Genomic DNA, 17,342 nt, shown 5'->3' on the forward strand with positions numbered 1-17,342 from the left:
CTTTTAAAATAGTCTTTATGTCAGCTTCCTGTTGCCTTCAAGATACACACCAACCCTTTTAATGAGGCTACAAGGCCCTTCAAGGACTCTCCCCTGCCCACCTGGATCATTTCTTTCCTCTTGCTTTCTATTCTCATTTCATCATCAACAAAGGCCTTGGTTTCTGCTACTGGCCCTGGGTGGAACTCACTCCCTTATATAAACCAACTCTACCACCCCTCTACCACCACCCTACTTATTCCTTTTACTTTACTTCCTCCTCGAAGGCTTCCCCAACCCCTGAGCCAGGGTAGGTTCCCCTTCCCCATGCTCCCACAGTACCTTCTACTTCCCCCCTATCATAGCATGCCCCACGCTGTCAATAATGATTAGCTTATTTTTCTCCTCCACTGAGCAAGCACCAAGATAGCAGATAGTGTCTTGCTTGCCATTACTCTTTCAGGAACACCCAGGATATAGCCCAATGCCAGCCAAATAACTGGTATGCACAGTATTTGTTAAATGAAGGAATAGAAAGTAAGAGAGACCGGAAGTTAAGAATTCCCAATGAGTAATCCATAACTCAAGCCCAGTACACTGGAGACTCTTGTTAGAAAAACCAGGGATTCTCTGACCCAATACCTGCTCCCAGATGAGTTTGAGCAAGACCTGCAATTTGCTCCAGGGTGCCCAAAAGCCTGTTTATACAGCATTCAGGGTATCAACCAAAGGTGTGTATATGTCACTGAGTTCTAAATAGAAAAAGCCTAAAGTTTACCTTCTTAAAATCAGAATAAAAATGTAAACGTGTCTTCATCTCAGGACAGAATGAGTCCAAAGGCCTCAGAACTGGCCTCCTCCTCCCACAGAGAAGGAGAACTCTTCCCCAGATAATCATGCTCCATTTCCTAAGCACAAACGCTGAAGAGCAGAGATATCCTCCAGCTTCCAGAGAGTCTGGATGAAGAATCTAGGCACATCCTTGAAGATGAAAAATTAGGTCTGTAAGGTGGGACTTCAAGCACATCTCTCAAATCCAAATGCATAGCCATACATCAATCTGCATCCTGCTCTCCAGGCCCTGCTTCTCAGAAGACCCCCCCACCCACTCTGAGCTGTGGAAGAAGCTATATTTGCCTTGGGCCAGCCCCTCTCAGGCCAAGGCTCCATCCACCAGGTCCACCTCCATTCACTTAGCTCAGCCCAAATTTCCCTTCAGTAGAGAGGGGTGGCGGAGAAGGCAATGGCACCCCACTCCAGTACTCTTGCCTGGAAAATCCCATGGATGGAGGAGCCTGGTAGGCTGCAGACCCATGGGGTCGCTAGGAGTCGGACATGACTGAGCGACTTCACTTTCACTTTTCCCTTTCATGCACTGGAGAAGGAAATGGCAACCCACTCCAGTATTCTTGCCTGGAGAATCCCAGGGACGGCGAAGCCTGGTGGGCTGCAGTCTATGGGGTAGCACAGAGTCGGACATGACTGAAGCGACTTAGCAGCAGCAGCAGCAGCAGACGGGGGTGGAGAAAGGGCTTCTACTCATCGGAGGTGCAGGAAATACAGGTCAGCTTTAAATTGCACCTCAAGCTTCTTCCCTAAAAATATCACACCTACCTCTCTGACCATGTGGTTTTACCAGAAGCAAGAGAGAAACCAACTCAAGGTCAAAAATAAGAGGACCAAAAAAAGAAAAAAAAAGTGAACTCTAAGTCACTCAAATCCTCAGGTAGCCCAACTGTGGAAGGGCGAGAAATCCCTTCCCCACTGCCACATACCACTCTTCTGAAATACAATGATTTGGCTAGCTGGAATACTGAATTCCTAAGAGTTTATTAGCACTACAGTTTTGGTTCCCCTAGATCCAGACCAAATATTTATATATTAATTTCTCAGTCTGAATTCCTTTCTTATTCTTCCACTCATCTCTCCTCCCTCCTTCACCCAAAGCCTCCCCTCCTTATTCCCACAAGACAGAGCTCCAAGGAACCCTCCTTAGGGAAGCTTTCTGTAGCCTCCAATCAGAAATTCTTCCTTCCTTATGGCTCCCTCAGCACTTTACTTTTAACTCTATTAAGTAAATCTATAACCACCCTCTTATTATGCTGTGAGTATATTCTTTCCCACAGAGAGTAAATAGCTGGAGGGTAAGGATATGGTCTTTGCATCTACTCCCTAGAACACCTAGCATGGGACTTTACACATAGGTGCTCCATCAATATTTACTGAAATCAATACTTCCAAGCTACAGTAATCAAAACAACATGGTGTTGGCACAAAAACGGATATGTGGATCAACAGAACAGAACAGAGAGCCCAGAAATAAACCCACACACCTACCATCAATTAATCTTTGATAAAGGAGGTAAGAATATACAATGGAAAAAAAGTCTCAGCAAGTGGTGTTGGGGAACTTGGACAGCTGCATGTAAATCAGTGAAGTTAGAACACATCCACTCACCAACACAAAAATAAACTCAAAGTGGCTTAAAGACTTAAACATAAGACATGACACCATAAGCTCCTAGAAGAGAATATAAGCAAAACATTCTCTGACATAAATCATACCAATCAGGTCAGTCTCCCAAGGTAATAGAAATAAAAGCAAAACTAAACAAATGGGACCCAATCAAACTTACAAGCTTTTGCACAGCAAAGGAAATCACAAACAAAATAAAAAGATAACCTACAGAATAGAAGAATGTATTTGTCACCGAAGCGATGGACAAGGGCTTAATTTCCAAAATACTCGAACAGCTCATACAACTCAACAACAAAAAAAACAAACGACCCAATTCAAAAGTAGGCAGAAGACCAAAACAGACTTTTCTCCAAAGATGACATACAGATGGCCAAAAGCACATGATAAGATGCTCAACATCACTAATTATTAGAGAATGAAAATAAAAATTACAATGAGGTACCATCTCACACCAGTCAGAATGGCCATTATTAAAAATCCTACAAAAAACAAATGCTGGTGAGAACATGGAGAAAAGGGAACCCTCCTACACTGTTGGTGGAAATGAAGATTGGTATAGTCAGCAAGAAAAATAGTATGGAGGTTTCTCAGAAAACTAAAATACAATTATCATATGATCCAGCAATCCCACTACTGGATATAGATCCAGACAAAACTATAATTCAGAAAGATACATGCGCAGCAGCCAAGACATGGAAATACCTAATGTCCATTGACAGATGAATGGATAAAGAAGATGTAGTACACACTGCTATATTTAAAATATATAACTAGCAAGGTATACTGTGAAAAAAAATTAAAAGATTAATTTTAAAAAGAACTGTGTATGTCAATAAGTGTTGATAACATGAAAAAAAGATGTGGTATATATACATACACAATAGAATACTACTCAACTATAAAAAAGAACAAAATAATGCCACTTGCAGCAACATGAGTACCACTAGAAATTATCATACAAGTGAACTAAGAAAGACAAATACCATATGATATCACTTATATGTGGAATCTAAAATACAACACAAATGAATCTACCTATGAAACAGAAACAGAATTCTGGACATAAAGAACAAAGTTGTAGTTGCCAAAGGAGAGGGGATTGGCGGAAGGATGGAGTGGGAGGTTGGGGTTAGCAGTAGTGAACTATTATATATAGAATGGATAAACAACAAAGTCCTACTGTATAATACAAAGAACTGTATTCAATATCCTCTGATAAACCATAATAAAAAGAATAGTAATAGAATATATATAACAGACAGCTGTTAACACACTATAAATCAACTGTACTTCAATTTTTTTAAAAATTTGCTGAAATCAAACTTGTAGAGTGGAGTCAAGTAAGCTCTGGTTTAAAAGGCAGGAGAGCCATCAACTGATGAATGGATAGCACTGTGTGGTACATTCATACAATGGAATACTATAAAGCAATAAAAAGGAATGAGGTATAGATGCATGCTGTACAACATGGATAACACTCAAAAACATTACACAGTGAAAGAAGCCAGTCACAGAAAAAAAAAAACAATACTGGATAATCTCATTTATATGAAATACCCAGAGTAAGCAAATCTATAGTGACAGATAGCAGATTAGTGGTTGCCTAGAGCTGATGGCATTGGGGAAACGTGGGGAGTAACTGCTTACATTAGTTTGCTAAGGCTGCTTTAACAAAGTACCACAGACTTAGAGATTTAAAAACTAGAAATTTATCATCTCACAGTTCTAAAAAGTTAAACATAAGATTAAGGCACTGGCAGGGCCATGCTCCTTTGAAGATACTGGAGAAGGATCTGTTCCAGGCCTCTCTCCTAGCTTCTAGTATTTCCTTGGCTTGTGGCCACATAACTTCACTCTAGTCTTCACATGGCATTCTCCCTCTGTGCACATCTGTGTCCAAACTTCCCCTATTTATATGGACACCAGTCATACTGGATTAGGTGCTATTCCGGGATGACCTCATCCCAACTAATTACATCCATGATGACTCTATCTCCAAATAAGGACACTGATGTACAAGGGGCTAGGACTCTCATATATGACTTTGGGGGAACACGTTCAATCTGTAACACTGCTAATCACTTCTTTTTAGAGTGATGAAAATGTTCAGAAATTAGAATATAATGATGGCTGCACAACTCTGATGATGGCTGCACAACTCTGTAAATATACTAACAAACACTGAATGGCATAATTATTTAAACAGATCAACTATGTAGTATGTAAGGTACATTTCAATAAAGCTGGTAAAAAAAGACAAGAAAGTTTGGATTTAAAGCAACTGCCCAAGCTCAGCAACTAATCTGTTAGTGAGAGCGTGTGAAACAACTTCTCTCAACACAGGCAGTGGGTTTAACTTACATAGAAGCCAAAAGCAAAGTGCCTTTAACTACCTACATGTTCTGTGTAAATTCCCTGTAACCCAGTGGTTCACATCTAGGAAGTGATCTCCCAGAAGTGCCTCTCAAAGAACATGAAGGTGTCCACTCTAGCACTATTTGTAAAAATGGGGGGGAGGAAGGAATAAAAGGAAAAAATTGCTTGAATATCCATCAAAATGGGTGATTAAATTAATCATGGCATCTTGATTTTTACTGAATCTGAATGATGGGTACATGGGGATTCATTATATCATTCTCTCTACTTCTGTGCACATTTGATAATTTCTCATCATCAGTTCAGTTCAGTCGCTCAGTCATGTCCGACTCTTTGCAATCCCATGGACTGCAGCACACCAGGCCTCCCTGTCCATCACCAACTCCCAGAGTTTACCAAAACTCATCATAAGAAATTTTAAAAGTTAATTATGGCATACACATACAATATACCATCATACAGCCATTAAAAATGATCCCACAAATTTACATAGAAATATATCCATAATATACTCCCAAACTGTGGTACAGCTTTTGAAGAGGAATCTGTGGAATGGGAAGTACAATTCGTCAGAAGTTAAAACATGTTAGACATATATGCTATATGACCTTGCAGTTCTACTGTGAGGTATTAATCCTACACTGATACTTGCAAATGTGTTTAAAGATTACGCATAAGACTATTATTGCAGCATTACTTGTAATAGCAAGAAACCATTCAGTGGAATCCTCTGTCATCATTAAGAAGAATGAAATAGGTCTATAAATAAGTTAGTGTGGAAGGATACTGAAGCCAAATAATAAAAAAGCAAATTACAGAATGGTACATAAAGTATGATCTCATTCATTTTAAAACCTTATTTTGTTGTTCAGTCACTAAGTCGCTTCCAGCTCTTTGGTGAGCCCATGGACTGTAGCCCACCAGGCTCCTCTGTCCATGGGATTTCTCAGGCAAGAATACTAGAGCAGGTTGCCATTTCCTTCTCCAGGGGATCTTCCCGACCCAGGGATCAAACCCGAGTCTCCACCACTGGCAGACAGATTCTTTACTACTGAGCCACTAGGGAAGCCCAAAACTTTACTGCTTGTGCAATTATTTCCAGAATTTTATTATCAAAGTTTCAAACACTCCAAAAATTTCTTCTGTAATTTTAAAAAAAATAATTGATGATTCTCATGCTGTATTTCAAAATTTTTTAAAAAAATAGATAATAAAACTTAGGCTATAGTATGACCCCATTTGGATAAATTTACATGGAAATTTATACAGGGTTAAAAAAACTATGTAAACTAGTATGTTCATGGTAAATGTTCACTCATTGGATGCCAGCTATCGTTATTATCTTAAGGTAAACAGCTGATGATCAAGGGTTCCTCAAACTCAAGAATCAACTCCCGACTTCCTCCAAGTACACAGCTTCCCTTCGCTCTGACAAGGGTCCATCTAAGGCCAACAGGGCAGTTGACAGCTTCCTTCCATTCATTTTACCCTGTGCTCCTGCTGAAGGGCTGCCAGGAGAAATAAGCTTGAGACAAAAGAAAACTATGGACATCCTTCCTGGCTATACAGGCAGCCCTGCCTGCAGGTCCCTGGAAGGAGATAGAGCCGGAAATGGTGAACAAATTCTACCTGCTTATCAGACAGTTCAAAGCCTTGCCTAGGGAGGGCACGGATTCTGCAGGCAGAGACAAGAGGTACAGTTTGGCCGACTGGACAACCCTGCAAAGCTGTATTCTGGAGATACAGTTAGGTCAAACTGGGCACAGTGCGGGAGCAGAAGTGAGTTTCCTCCCAAGGGCAATGGACTTTAAGGTCGTCTTCCTAATTACATTTGGAAACCACCTCAGGGGAATTCCCTCTTACTACATTCTTAAATGTTTTTCCCATCCTGCAAAATACAAATGAGAGGGACTCTTGGGCTCTCACAGTGCACCAGGCACAGAGTAAGTCCTCGAAGAGCATTGCATTACCGAATAACACACAACATCTGACAAGGTGGCCACTATTATCCGCCCCATCATGTGGATGAGGAAACTGAGACTTGCAAAGGTAAAGCAACTTGCCAAAGCTTACACCCCCAGTGGGTACAAGGAGCCAGGCTCTGAATCTAACATGCCGAGATTACACCACTACAATCCACTGAAATCCAAATCCAACCAGGGAAGGCAGAAGGAAAGGGAAGAAGGCAAGCAGAAAATCAGAGGACACCAAGTGTTCACTGAAGAGCATACTGAGTAAGGACGGGGCATCCATGAGGCAATTTGAGGCCACAGCTAAGAGCCTGGGCTTGGAGTCAAAGAGATCCAGCTCCACCCTTCCCTCCAAGGGGACTGTGACCAACCCGTGCTGCTCCATGCCTCAGGGTCCCCATCTGCCAAACAGGACTAACACACGTAACGACAACCCATAGGGTTGCTGTGATGATTCAATTAGATGAACTATGTAGAGACTGCACAACAGAGCCTGCTATAAAGGCATCTCCTACTCTGAAGCTGTTACCATGACTGACGATATCATTATCTGCCTGTCTGATGATCAGTCCTCAGCCAGAAGCTGCCTGAAGGCAGACTGCATCATACAACACGACCCGGAACTCAGGAAATGCTGACAAACTAACCACACGTGCTATGTCTCAATGTGTTTTTCTCTTGTCACTCTTACTTGAAAACACTCACAGGGGCCATATGCAATGGTTTGCATCACCAAGACTCTTTAGAAAACATCTGTTCATGATTTTACATTAATGAAAGTTAATATGTACTGAAAACCAGCTTACTTATGCACTGTAATGATACTAAGCACATCGTAATACATTATCCCTAAGGCTCACAAACATAGTGGATTTGTTTCCTGTGCCCGGTGTGTAACAAATTACCAGAAACTGGGTGGCTTGAGACAATAGAAAGTTAGCAACTTCCCCGGTGGTCCAGTGGTTAAGACTCCATGCTTCCACTGCAGGGAGTACGGTTTCCATCCCTGGTCAGGGAACTCAGATCCCACTTGCCTCAGCCAAAAAAAAAAAAAAGATGAAAAAGAAACCAGAAAAAAATAAAATTTTTAAAAAAGAACAGAAAGTTATTCTTTTAGGGTGCTGGAGGTCAAGAACGCAAAGTCAAGGTGTTAGCAAAGCTGCACTCAGTCTGAGAGGTTTCATTCCTGGCTTCCCCCCACATTCCAGTGGCTGCCTGTATTCCCTGGCTTGTGGCTGCATCACTGCCCCCTCGGTGGTCACAATGCCTTCTCCTCGGGTCTGTGAGCAAATCTCCCTCTGCCTTCCTCTTACAAATACTAGTGACTGAATTTACAGCCCACCCAGAAAATCCAGAATCATCTCTTCTCAAAATCCTTCATTAAGTCACAGTTACAAAGATTATTTTTTGCCACATAAGGCAGTATAGTCTCATGTTCCAAGAATTAGAATGTGGGTCTTTTGCGGGTAGGAAACATTTCTCAGCCTACCTTACCCACAATGAAGTTATTTTCATTTTCTATGTGGAGGTAAAGTATAGTAAGAAGTAGATGGACCTGAGTTTGACTCCTGGCTCCGCCTGAGAGTCTCCCCATTTATAAAATGTGAATAATAATCATACCTTCTTAAAAGGGTTGCCACGAGGATTAAATAAGATGGTATGTGAAGTGCCTTTGCACAGTGACTGGCCCTCAGTTAATGCTCACTAGTGAGTGAGCATTATGGTGAATACCGAAGCAGAAACAACATTCAGAAGACAAGTGACTTGCTGAAGGCCACCTAACCAGACAGTGTCAGTGCCTGGAACTGAATTTGGGTCCTTCCAGCACCAAAACCCAAGCCTCTCCTACTATGGATTAGGCATTTTGCCTTATGTTCTCACAACCTTCAGAATCAACACATCTGTGGGAGGTGGGAGGGAGGCTCAAGAAGGAAGGGATGTAGGTATACCTATGGCTGATTCATTTTGATGTATGGCAAAAACCAAAAAGAATCAACACATCTAGGTTATTACAGTTGTGGTTGCTGCCTGATACTCCCTTCCAGCTACTGTCTAGCTGCATCCACTCGGATCACCATTTCCAGTTACTGAGACTGAGTTTACTCAGTGGACCCTAACAAAGCAGTATCATGTTTCTAATGATTCAGAAATAATGGAGCCCCTGCTTAAGCAGGGGTGGCGCTGAGAATTTAGCTGGTAGAAAGACCACATCACATTGGCTGGCAATCCAGTCTGCAACTCCAGGGGTTCTGGGCAACATGGGAATCGTGACATCAATCTCCATCTACAAAGCTACAATTGGAAGCTGCATTTCAGACAGGACTATGTGGTCTCTCTGGGGCAAGGTGCCTAAACTAGCACTTAGAATTTAAATCCACTTATGCATTCACTACCTCAGAGTCAATGCAGTAGGGTTAATTCCAGCTCCTGGTACTTCAAAAATATATATATATATTTGAATAAAATTTCAGCCACTTGGAGGCAGCTCTCTGCAAATTCTGGTGTCCCCACCCATCTATCCAACGGTTTCTTCAGCACTGGTCTACCGGAGTTATAGGATCTCAGCTGCAGGGAATGGGAAGCCCAGCTGTGTGCTGAGTTTGGAAAAACATTTTGAATACTTTGGATCTGCCAAATACTTGGTTAAAGAACGATATCCTCCAATTTCTTAAGCCATGTGTATTTTAAGTGAAATGTAAGCCATATGTCTGTGACTCATTTAAATGCACTTCAGTGAAGCATGGTTTACCGAGAGTGCTGGGATATGCCTAAGCCTTTCTTAAGCTTCTCTTTGATCCAGGAAATTGAATTCTGCCAACAATAAATGAAGATCCTGACAAGAGAGGGTCAAAGAGAGCTGTCCTTTATCCTAGATAAAATGTTAAAGTCTATTCCTCACCCACAAGGAAGCAGGGAGCCGGGAAGAGGTCTGTGGCCTGGGTGGTATGCAGAGTTTTGCTCCAGATCAGCCATGTATTAATATTACCACCAGGCCTCCTTGGAAGAGAAGTACAGTGGTAAGCGGTGGTACTAACCCACCCAATCTATGGCTGAGAAAACTCCTCTTCTGCCTCTTTCACCCCTTCTTGGGTTCTCCAGTATTACATACAACTCAAATAGGGTTGAAGAAAAAGAGTCAAGGAGCTGGATCACTCCATTAGCCGTGAACAACTATTCATTTTCCAGGTTGCAGCTTGATTTCCAGGATAACAAAAAGTCTCTATCCCTAAGATATCTCTGAAGGACTGAAAAGAAGTTAGAGATACGAAGAGAGATGAAAGTCAGAAGTAGTGGTAGGTACAATAACCAGTAAACCTCCAAATATCTAAATTCTGCCTTGACAATTACTATTCCCCCTGAGGTCTGGAGGTAGATATACACACAAAAGAAAACAAATATCCCCTTTTATAAGCCAGCCTTGTACAAACTCTGTTTCTCTTTCACTAACAGGGCTGTGGTGAGACCAAGGGATATCTCTCCCTTTCCCAAGCCAAAACCTAAATATTAGCATCATTTAGACTCAAGGGAGGAAGTCTAATGAAGAGACGACAGTTCCAGAACGTGTTTAAGGGATGAGAAGAGAGAAGTAGGTGGCCGAAGGTCCTCTGGGCACAGCGTCCACTGGTTGGGCTGCTCATCTGCTTTTGAAGGTGACCTTGTAATGTAGTAACATAGTCAGTGAGCATCCTGCAAGCAGGTTCAACAGTTTAGTGTGCCCTCCTTTGGGGAAAAGTGAGAAGGGAGAGAGTCAGGGCCTACATCTTCCTGGAGGCATCCAGATGTCCAGATGCCTACAGTGAAGAAAGATTCCATTTGATTTCAGCAAACAAGTTGTTGTCCCATATGGTTTCTGGATTGATGAGGCAGTCCTCAGTGTCTGAGGAAAATTACATGGAGGACAAATATTATGGATTTATGCCTCAAAATTGAGGGTTATGAAAATAGCAGCCTGTAATTTCTTCCCTGTAATTTTCCTCCTTGTGTTTATGTTGCTTAAACAATGGGTCCTGAGCTAGCAGTTCATCCTCAGTTTCTGTGGTTTTGAGGGTATTTGCCTTTATCCCACTGCCTCCTATTTTCAGGAATGTCTCCAGAACTGGGGAGCAAATGCCCTGAGCCAGGGACTTCTTTTTCATTTTCCACTTATGTGGTGTCCTTTAAATAGGTAATGCAGGAAAGGCTCTTAGAGCCTAACTGGGACAAAACCCCCATGCAACAGATGAGAAGGTGGAAGCCCAGCAGGGCCAACTGGCTTGCTGACCAATTCCACATCACCTGTCTCTGAGCTCAGTACTCTCTCCACTGTACCACAGAGTCCCAGTCACAAGTCAGGTTATGCTAACCACAGCTATACACCAACATTTGCAAATGATCAGTACAAGTGTGAATAAACATAAAACTAGGGAACATATGCTGAAGTTGAAGCTCCAATACTTTGGCCATCTGATGCAAAGAGCCACTCACTGGAAAAGATTGAGGGCAGGAGGAGAAGGGGGTGACAGAAGATGAGATGGTTGGATGGCATCACTGACTCAATGGACATGAGTTTGAGCAAACCCTGGGAGACTGTGGAGGACAGGAAGCCTGGCATGCTACAGTCCACGGGGTCACAGTCGGACACGACTGAGCAACTGAACAACAAAAGGGAACATATATGTTATTAGAGCAGAATACTACCTTCATCAACACAGTTGAGTCTATAAAAATAAGCGTGGAGCAATATGTACAGCATAGTCTCATTTCTGCTCTTCTGTCAGCACAAAAGTAGCAGCCTAGCTGTGCTTCTGTGTGACTGTGCCTACAAGTATCTAAGTGCGTGCTTTCACACACAGAGAACAGGTCCATGGTGGGCCCACCAACCGTTCACAGTGGATTCTCCCTGTGGGCGGGAGGCTTTCATTTTTCTACTCATTATGTTTTGGTATTGCTACATGTTTTACAATGAGTATGCATTGCTTTTGCAATTAGAAAACCACAAGCAAGAAAAAAATAGTAGCTGCCACCTACAGGGTATATAGAGTACAAGTCAGGCACTATGCTGGCGCCCTGACAGGCGCCATCTCCTCTTGTCCTCCCCATGGCTCTAAGTGTGGGACTCAGATATATTATATCCCAGATAAAGAAACTGAGGCTTGAAGAGGACATACAGTTAGTAAGTGGCAGGGTCATGATCCAACATGGAAGCCACGTTCAGATTATCCTTGTGATATCACTCTTTTCCACCTGCAATCAATAGAGGGAAGGGTGTGTATCCCCCATGGGAATGTCAGCCATTTATCCTGAGCTGCCTCACAGTGGAAAAAGGCTGCCGCCGGCCGTGCTATGGAACTAAGGCACCCTGGGGTGTCTGCTGCCTGAGCTGAAGACCCATTTGCTATGCCCTCACTCCTGGCCCAAGCCCCACACTCCTGCATCCTCACCATTGTTGGCAATCTCTCCACGTGTGAATTCCATTAAAGGCTGGCTCACTGCTATTTTGGGCCACGCGTTAGCACTTGGGCTTTGATTAAATGAGAGAAGGCCAGACACCTCGGGATGATGAGAAAGAAATGAGAAATGTCCTGTCCCTGCCCTCACAGTTCCAGGAGTCCTTGTCCACCGCTCCTGGGAGGCCTGAGAATCTAACATGTGGGGGAATGTGGTTGGGGGTAGGCAGAGGGAATGGAAACCTTCATAGTCTAGTAGTGTTTTTGAACTCGGCAGCTGTTCCTGCTCCTTGGAACTGTCATCTCCCCGCTGTTCATGTGGCTCACTTCCTCACCTCCTTCAGGTCTGGACTCAAATATCAATTCACCACCAAGGTTGGCTCTGGCCGCCATTCCAAACAGCACCTCCCTCCCTCTTCGGAGCCCTAATGCTTCTTTGTTTCCTCCATAGCAGTTGTCATCATTTGCTTGTTTATTTATTGCTCACCCCTACTGGAATACAAGCTCCAAGAAGACAGAACTATTTTATCCACAGCTGGATCTCCACTACCTGCACTGGTGCCTAGAAAGCTATAGATGTATCCGAGATGGGAAAGATGGATGAATCAATTGAGGATATTAAAGAATCAGAGCTAGTTTCCCCTCAAATATCATAGGATGATAAAAAGTTTATCATTTTTTTTATAAGCGTTGAAAATCAGAAAAGCAGCACCTCCTCCAAACCCCTCCCCACCCCCCAAGCTGTTTTGAATCCAGGCTCACACGCACCATGAATGAAAAGGCTTTGGGAAGTAAACACACTAGGAAGTCGTGTGCAGTTGGAGTTCCGCTCGCTAACACATGTTCAAAAAACAAAAAGCCCAGTTTAGACGAAAATAGCAGGAAGCCGTCCCTAGGGATACCTGGTGAGGTCATATTGCTTGGCTCTGCGGCTTCCATTTTTGTCAGATCTCCTGCCTTCTGCCAATTGGAGGAGGCCAGGAACTATATCCAGCCCACTGCTGATCACTGGGAAACAAGAGAGCTGCTCCCAGCAGCAGACAACTGAACCACATTTCCGGGCTCTCCTCTGGAACCTCAGAATGGGACAGTAAAAAAAAAAAAAAAAAAATCACAGTAGTAGTCAATTATTTACTGTCTGCTCTGAAGCACTTTGTGTACATCACTGCATTCAGCCCTCATAGCCACGCTTACGAGGCAGGTGTTACTATCCTCATTTTATAAGTAAGGACACTGAGACTCCAAAAGACCCGTCAATGTGTCTCCAGGTTAATCAGCTCGTAAGTTGAGTCTGGGTTTCTGTGACACAAATGATCCTCATCTCATCGCTCTCCTTTACTTGCTGTGTGGCCTTAAACAAGTTCCTTTCCTTCTCTGGGCTGAAGTTTCTGCTTCCATGTGTAAGACTGCTGCACTCAGTGTTTTCCAAGACATCTTCGTGCCCTAACTTCCTATGACCTCTTGTAAAGATTACAAAATATGAGGGAAGGATGAGTCCCGGGATCCTTGCCTGGCCAATCCAACTCCCAAGAGTTTGCCCATGACACCAACCCCATCACATGGGCAGCCCAGAGGAAGCTGAGGAGTCAGATACTCTAAATGGAGGCAGGAGAGGACAGCTGAGATGGAGGTAGCAATAGGAAAACTTCAGTCTAGAGCTAGAGGGCTGGGACTGTAAGAAACTGTAATAGGTCCTGAGAGGGACTCAGAACACACCCTCTGAGGGACTTCCCTGCAAGACCAGAGGAAGACAATGCAAGGAGAAAGCCCAGGCAGACAGGGCCTACACTCTCTGCACACACAGCCAGCCAGGTCTATTCTAGGGAAATGGAACAGAAAGAACACATTCCTGGGCCGGTTTCACTTCAGGAGGAAGGCACAAGGAAAGGACTGCTTTCACTCCAAGGAGGAAAGCAGCAAAAATGACTGAGATGTCCATTTTTCTGGCTTCCTAAAGGCCACCGCATCCTGGAGGCAGAGGAAAGACATGGATGAGCACTGCACACACTGCTGAAGTCACGCTCATAATGCACTTCCAACACCACTCATCCTCCTCCGCGAGTGTCCAAAAAGCCTAAATTTGGAATAATTTATATTCTTGCTTTCCACCCAAGCTGAGCAGTCATTCCCATCCTTCTGGATATGGGAAGGTCCCTATCTATCCCTTTCTTGGCAGTGATGTGTGTGATTACTCATCTGCTTCCAGGGGACTCCACAGGCTGCCAAGAGGAGACAGGCAATTCTCTGAGCCATGCAGCCTTATCTGCAATGTCTGTGTGGCAGAATGTAAGCAGGACCGTTGATGAGGAGACAGCAGAAGCCTTCAGAGGGCCCTGGCCAAGTAAGGAGAGCTCTCCAGTGCCCAAAACAGACTGGGATTGGCCAAAGAATGGGCAACACATGCAGCCGTACCTTATGTCTATTTAGCTGCTCGATAACATCAATCAAGATACAACTGTGCTTGACGGCAAATCAATGTGGAAATATTTCTGAGCAAGGCAGCCACCCAAGAGAAATGAGACTGGGGATATGGAAGAACCAGCCTGATGAAGCCAGGAGACTGCTGGCCATGCCCTTATTGGCAGAAGCTCAGATGTGACTGACCCAGAAGAGACGGAGCAGTTAGGGTGTGAGCGTCAAATCCCAAAACACCCTACTTCGCCTCTCTCCTCTCTGCTGCTTTCCTCTAATCTCCTTCACTTCCTGCCATGCGCTGTGCTGGAGCCAGTAACACAGCTGCCCAAGTCCTCCACCCCATCCCTTCTTTTGTGTCTGTCTGTCTGTCTCTCTCTCACATTCACGCAGACAGTGAACCCTAAGAGGCCCCAGAAATTTCCCCAGCTTGAGGCAATTCAAGGAAGACGGTGAACAGTCCAGTAATTTCACAGCAAGTCAAGAGATTGTGGAAATGCAGGCTTTGCAAGAATGCTCCCAGTAAATGAACCACAGGTCGACAGCCTGGGTCACTTCATTAACTACTTCCTTCCAAGTCAGTGGCACCTGCGTCCGGCACTGGCACACAAGTGGGTTGTCTCATTTTAGACAAAGGAGAAGTCTACTTACTCATTCTTCTCCAGGTCCAGGATCAGCTCTCGCCCCTCAGCCATCACCCTGAGCTCCGCTTTCAGTGGATGCTAAAAGAAACAACGAAAGAATGTCAGTTCCGAAATGCAGGGGCTGAGGCTCCCAAGGAGAGGCAGAGGGTCCAGCACAGAGCTCTGACATGCATGGAGCCACAGGAAGTGAATGAGAAAGGGTCAACTGCATTTGCAGCCCAAACATGAAATAACTTCAGTCCCAGAAGGACCCAATTCTCCTCCCCCATCTGCCTTCTCCTCAAAGACAAAGGAAAGAAACTCCAAGTTGAAATGTGGTGTAAGTGTCTGCATGCAGGCCTGGAAAAGGCAAACCCTAAAAAACACGATCCTGGACAGCAAATTTGAGTGGAGTCAATCTGGGATCAAGTGTAGGCTTCAACATTACAGCTGTGGAATCAGGCATGTTACTGAACCTCCCTACAGCTCAGCTTCATTTGTAAAACAGAAGTAATAGTCAACTTTGTGGGAATATTGTAAGGATTAAGTGACAAAGTAAACGTAAAGAATTTATTATAGTGCTTGGCACACGGGAAGCCCCTGTTACATGTTGGCTGGTACTTAAGATACCAGGGAAAGCCTCTTCATCATGGACTCTTATTTTACAGTGGCTCTCAGTTTGGATACCCCTCAGTCATCTCAGAGGAGACAACTGGAAGAACCTCCAAGTAAGGTTTTAAAGGTCCAAAAGATACATTTTACACAAAAAATTTACTAAGAGCCAAAGTAGCTAGATACCCAGAAGAGACCATTTAAGGTATAATACAAATGGTCAGTAAGCATTAAAAACATGTTCAGCATCACTGGTGACTGCCCCCCACCCAAAAGTATTTTTTTAAGATACCTTTTAAAAAATCAGAGCAACAAAGATTAAAGAAAAAAACATAAATCACAGTGCAGCAGAGTATACTATAGAATGGGCACTCTCACACCCTACCTATGAGAATTTAAATTGATACCTGCTCACCAGAAAATAATCTGACAGTATGAACCAAGAGTTTAAAAATGTTTAGACCCTCAAACCCTATAGAAGATTTTATCTGAAGGGAACAAATGGAAACACAGGCAATGGTTTATACACAAGTATGCTCATTACTTACAATAATAACTAATGAAACACAATCCAAATAATCCAGATGTAGGAGAATGGTTAAATAACCAATAATCCATTCATATGACAAAACATTAGACAGCCATTCAAAATGATGGCTTTCAATCATTTTTAAATTATTAAGAAAGTACACGATAGTGATTAAGCACAAATGTTTAAAACATAACACTGTATGCTTTATTCATACATATTTTTATAAAGGGACAAAAGTAGAAATAAACCAAAAGGTTACCATAGTTACTTCTCATTAGTGAGATCATTTGTTGCTATTTAGTGGCTCAGTCGTGTCCTACTCTTCTGCAACCCCATGGACTGTAGCCCGCCAGGCTCCTTTGCCCATAGGATTTTCTAGGCAAGAATACTGGAGTGGGTTGACATTTCCTTCTCCAGGGGATCTTCCCGACCAAGAGATTGAACCTGCATCTCCTGCAGGCTGGGTTCTTTACCACTGAGCCACAGGCAAGCTCAGTGAGATCACAATTCGATTTAATTTTATTTTGTGCACTTTCCCATGTTTTTATAATGGCCTTTTATATTTTCAGAAATGGACTTTTAATCTCCTTTTATCTAATTATTGTGGAAATTTTCAGACATTAGAAATCCAAGTCATCATAAACTTTCATGCTTTAACAAAAGTTCAATTTTGCACAGCTGAACTTTTCTTAAAGGCAGAAATTATTTAATTAAAACAGGGTATTTACGTATTTAAACATTTTTAAAAGGATGGATTCTCTGGGTGTTTTACACGCACATTCTCCAACTTGGGACCAAGGAACTGATAAACTCGTGAAGTCTCTTTCAATTCACATGAAGCTCTTGCTAGAGGAAAGCTTCTATCCCTTTTAAGGTCAGCCTCAAAACTCAGTCTTGGCATATAGGAGCAAGGGTGTCACCTGCTTTGCCACC

General features: G+C 43.2%; 1 protein-coding gene across 2 annotated transcripts in view; it reads right to left on the reverse strand.

Moving 5' to 3' along the window:
• ADAM19 (ADAM metallopeptidase domain 19) overlaps positions 1–17,342 on the reverse strand; it is an 87,402-nt gene that overhangs the window by 64,478 nt on the left and 5,582 nt on the right. For both annotated transcript variants that reach the window (XR_014056688.1, XM_081500470.1), the window contains exon 3: positions 15,294–15,364. Coding sequence is in view for 1 of the 2 variants with exons in the window: in XM_081500470.1 (XP_081356596.1) it covers positions 15,294–15,364 (71 nt within the window). In the remaining variant the exon portion in view is untranslated. The remainder of the gene's footprint in view (positions 1–15,293; positions 15,365–17,342) is intronic.

This window comes from Giraffa tippelskirchi, chromosome 6 (assembly GCF_054371585.1).
Source record: "Giraffa tippelskirchi isolate mGirTip1 chromosome 6, T2T-mGirTip1v1.2.pri, whole genome shotgun sequence".
Taxonomy (NCBI): domain Eukaryota; kingdom Metazoa; phylum Chordata; class Mammalia; order Artiodactyla; family Giraffidae; genus Giraffa; species Giraffa tippelskirchi.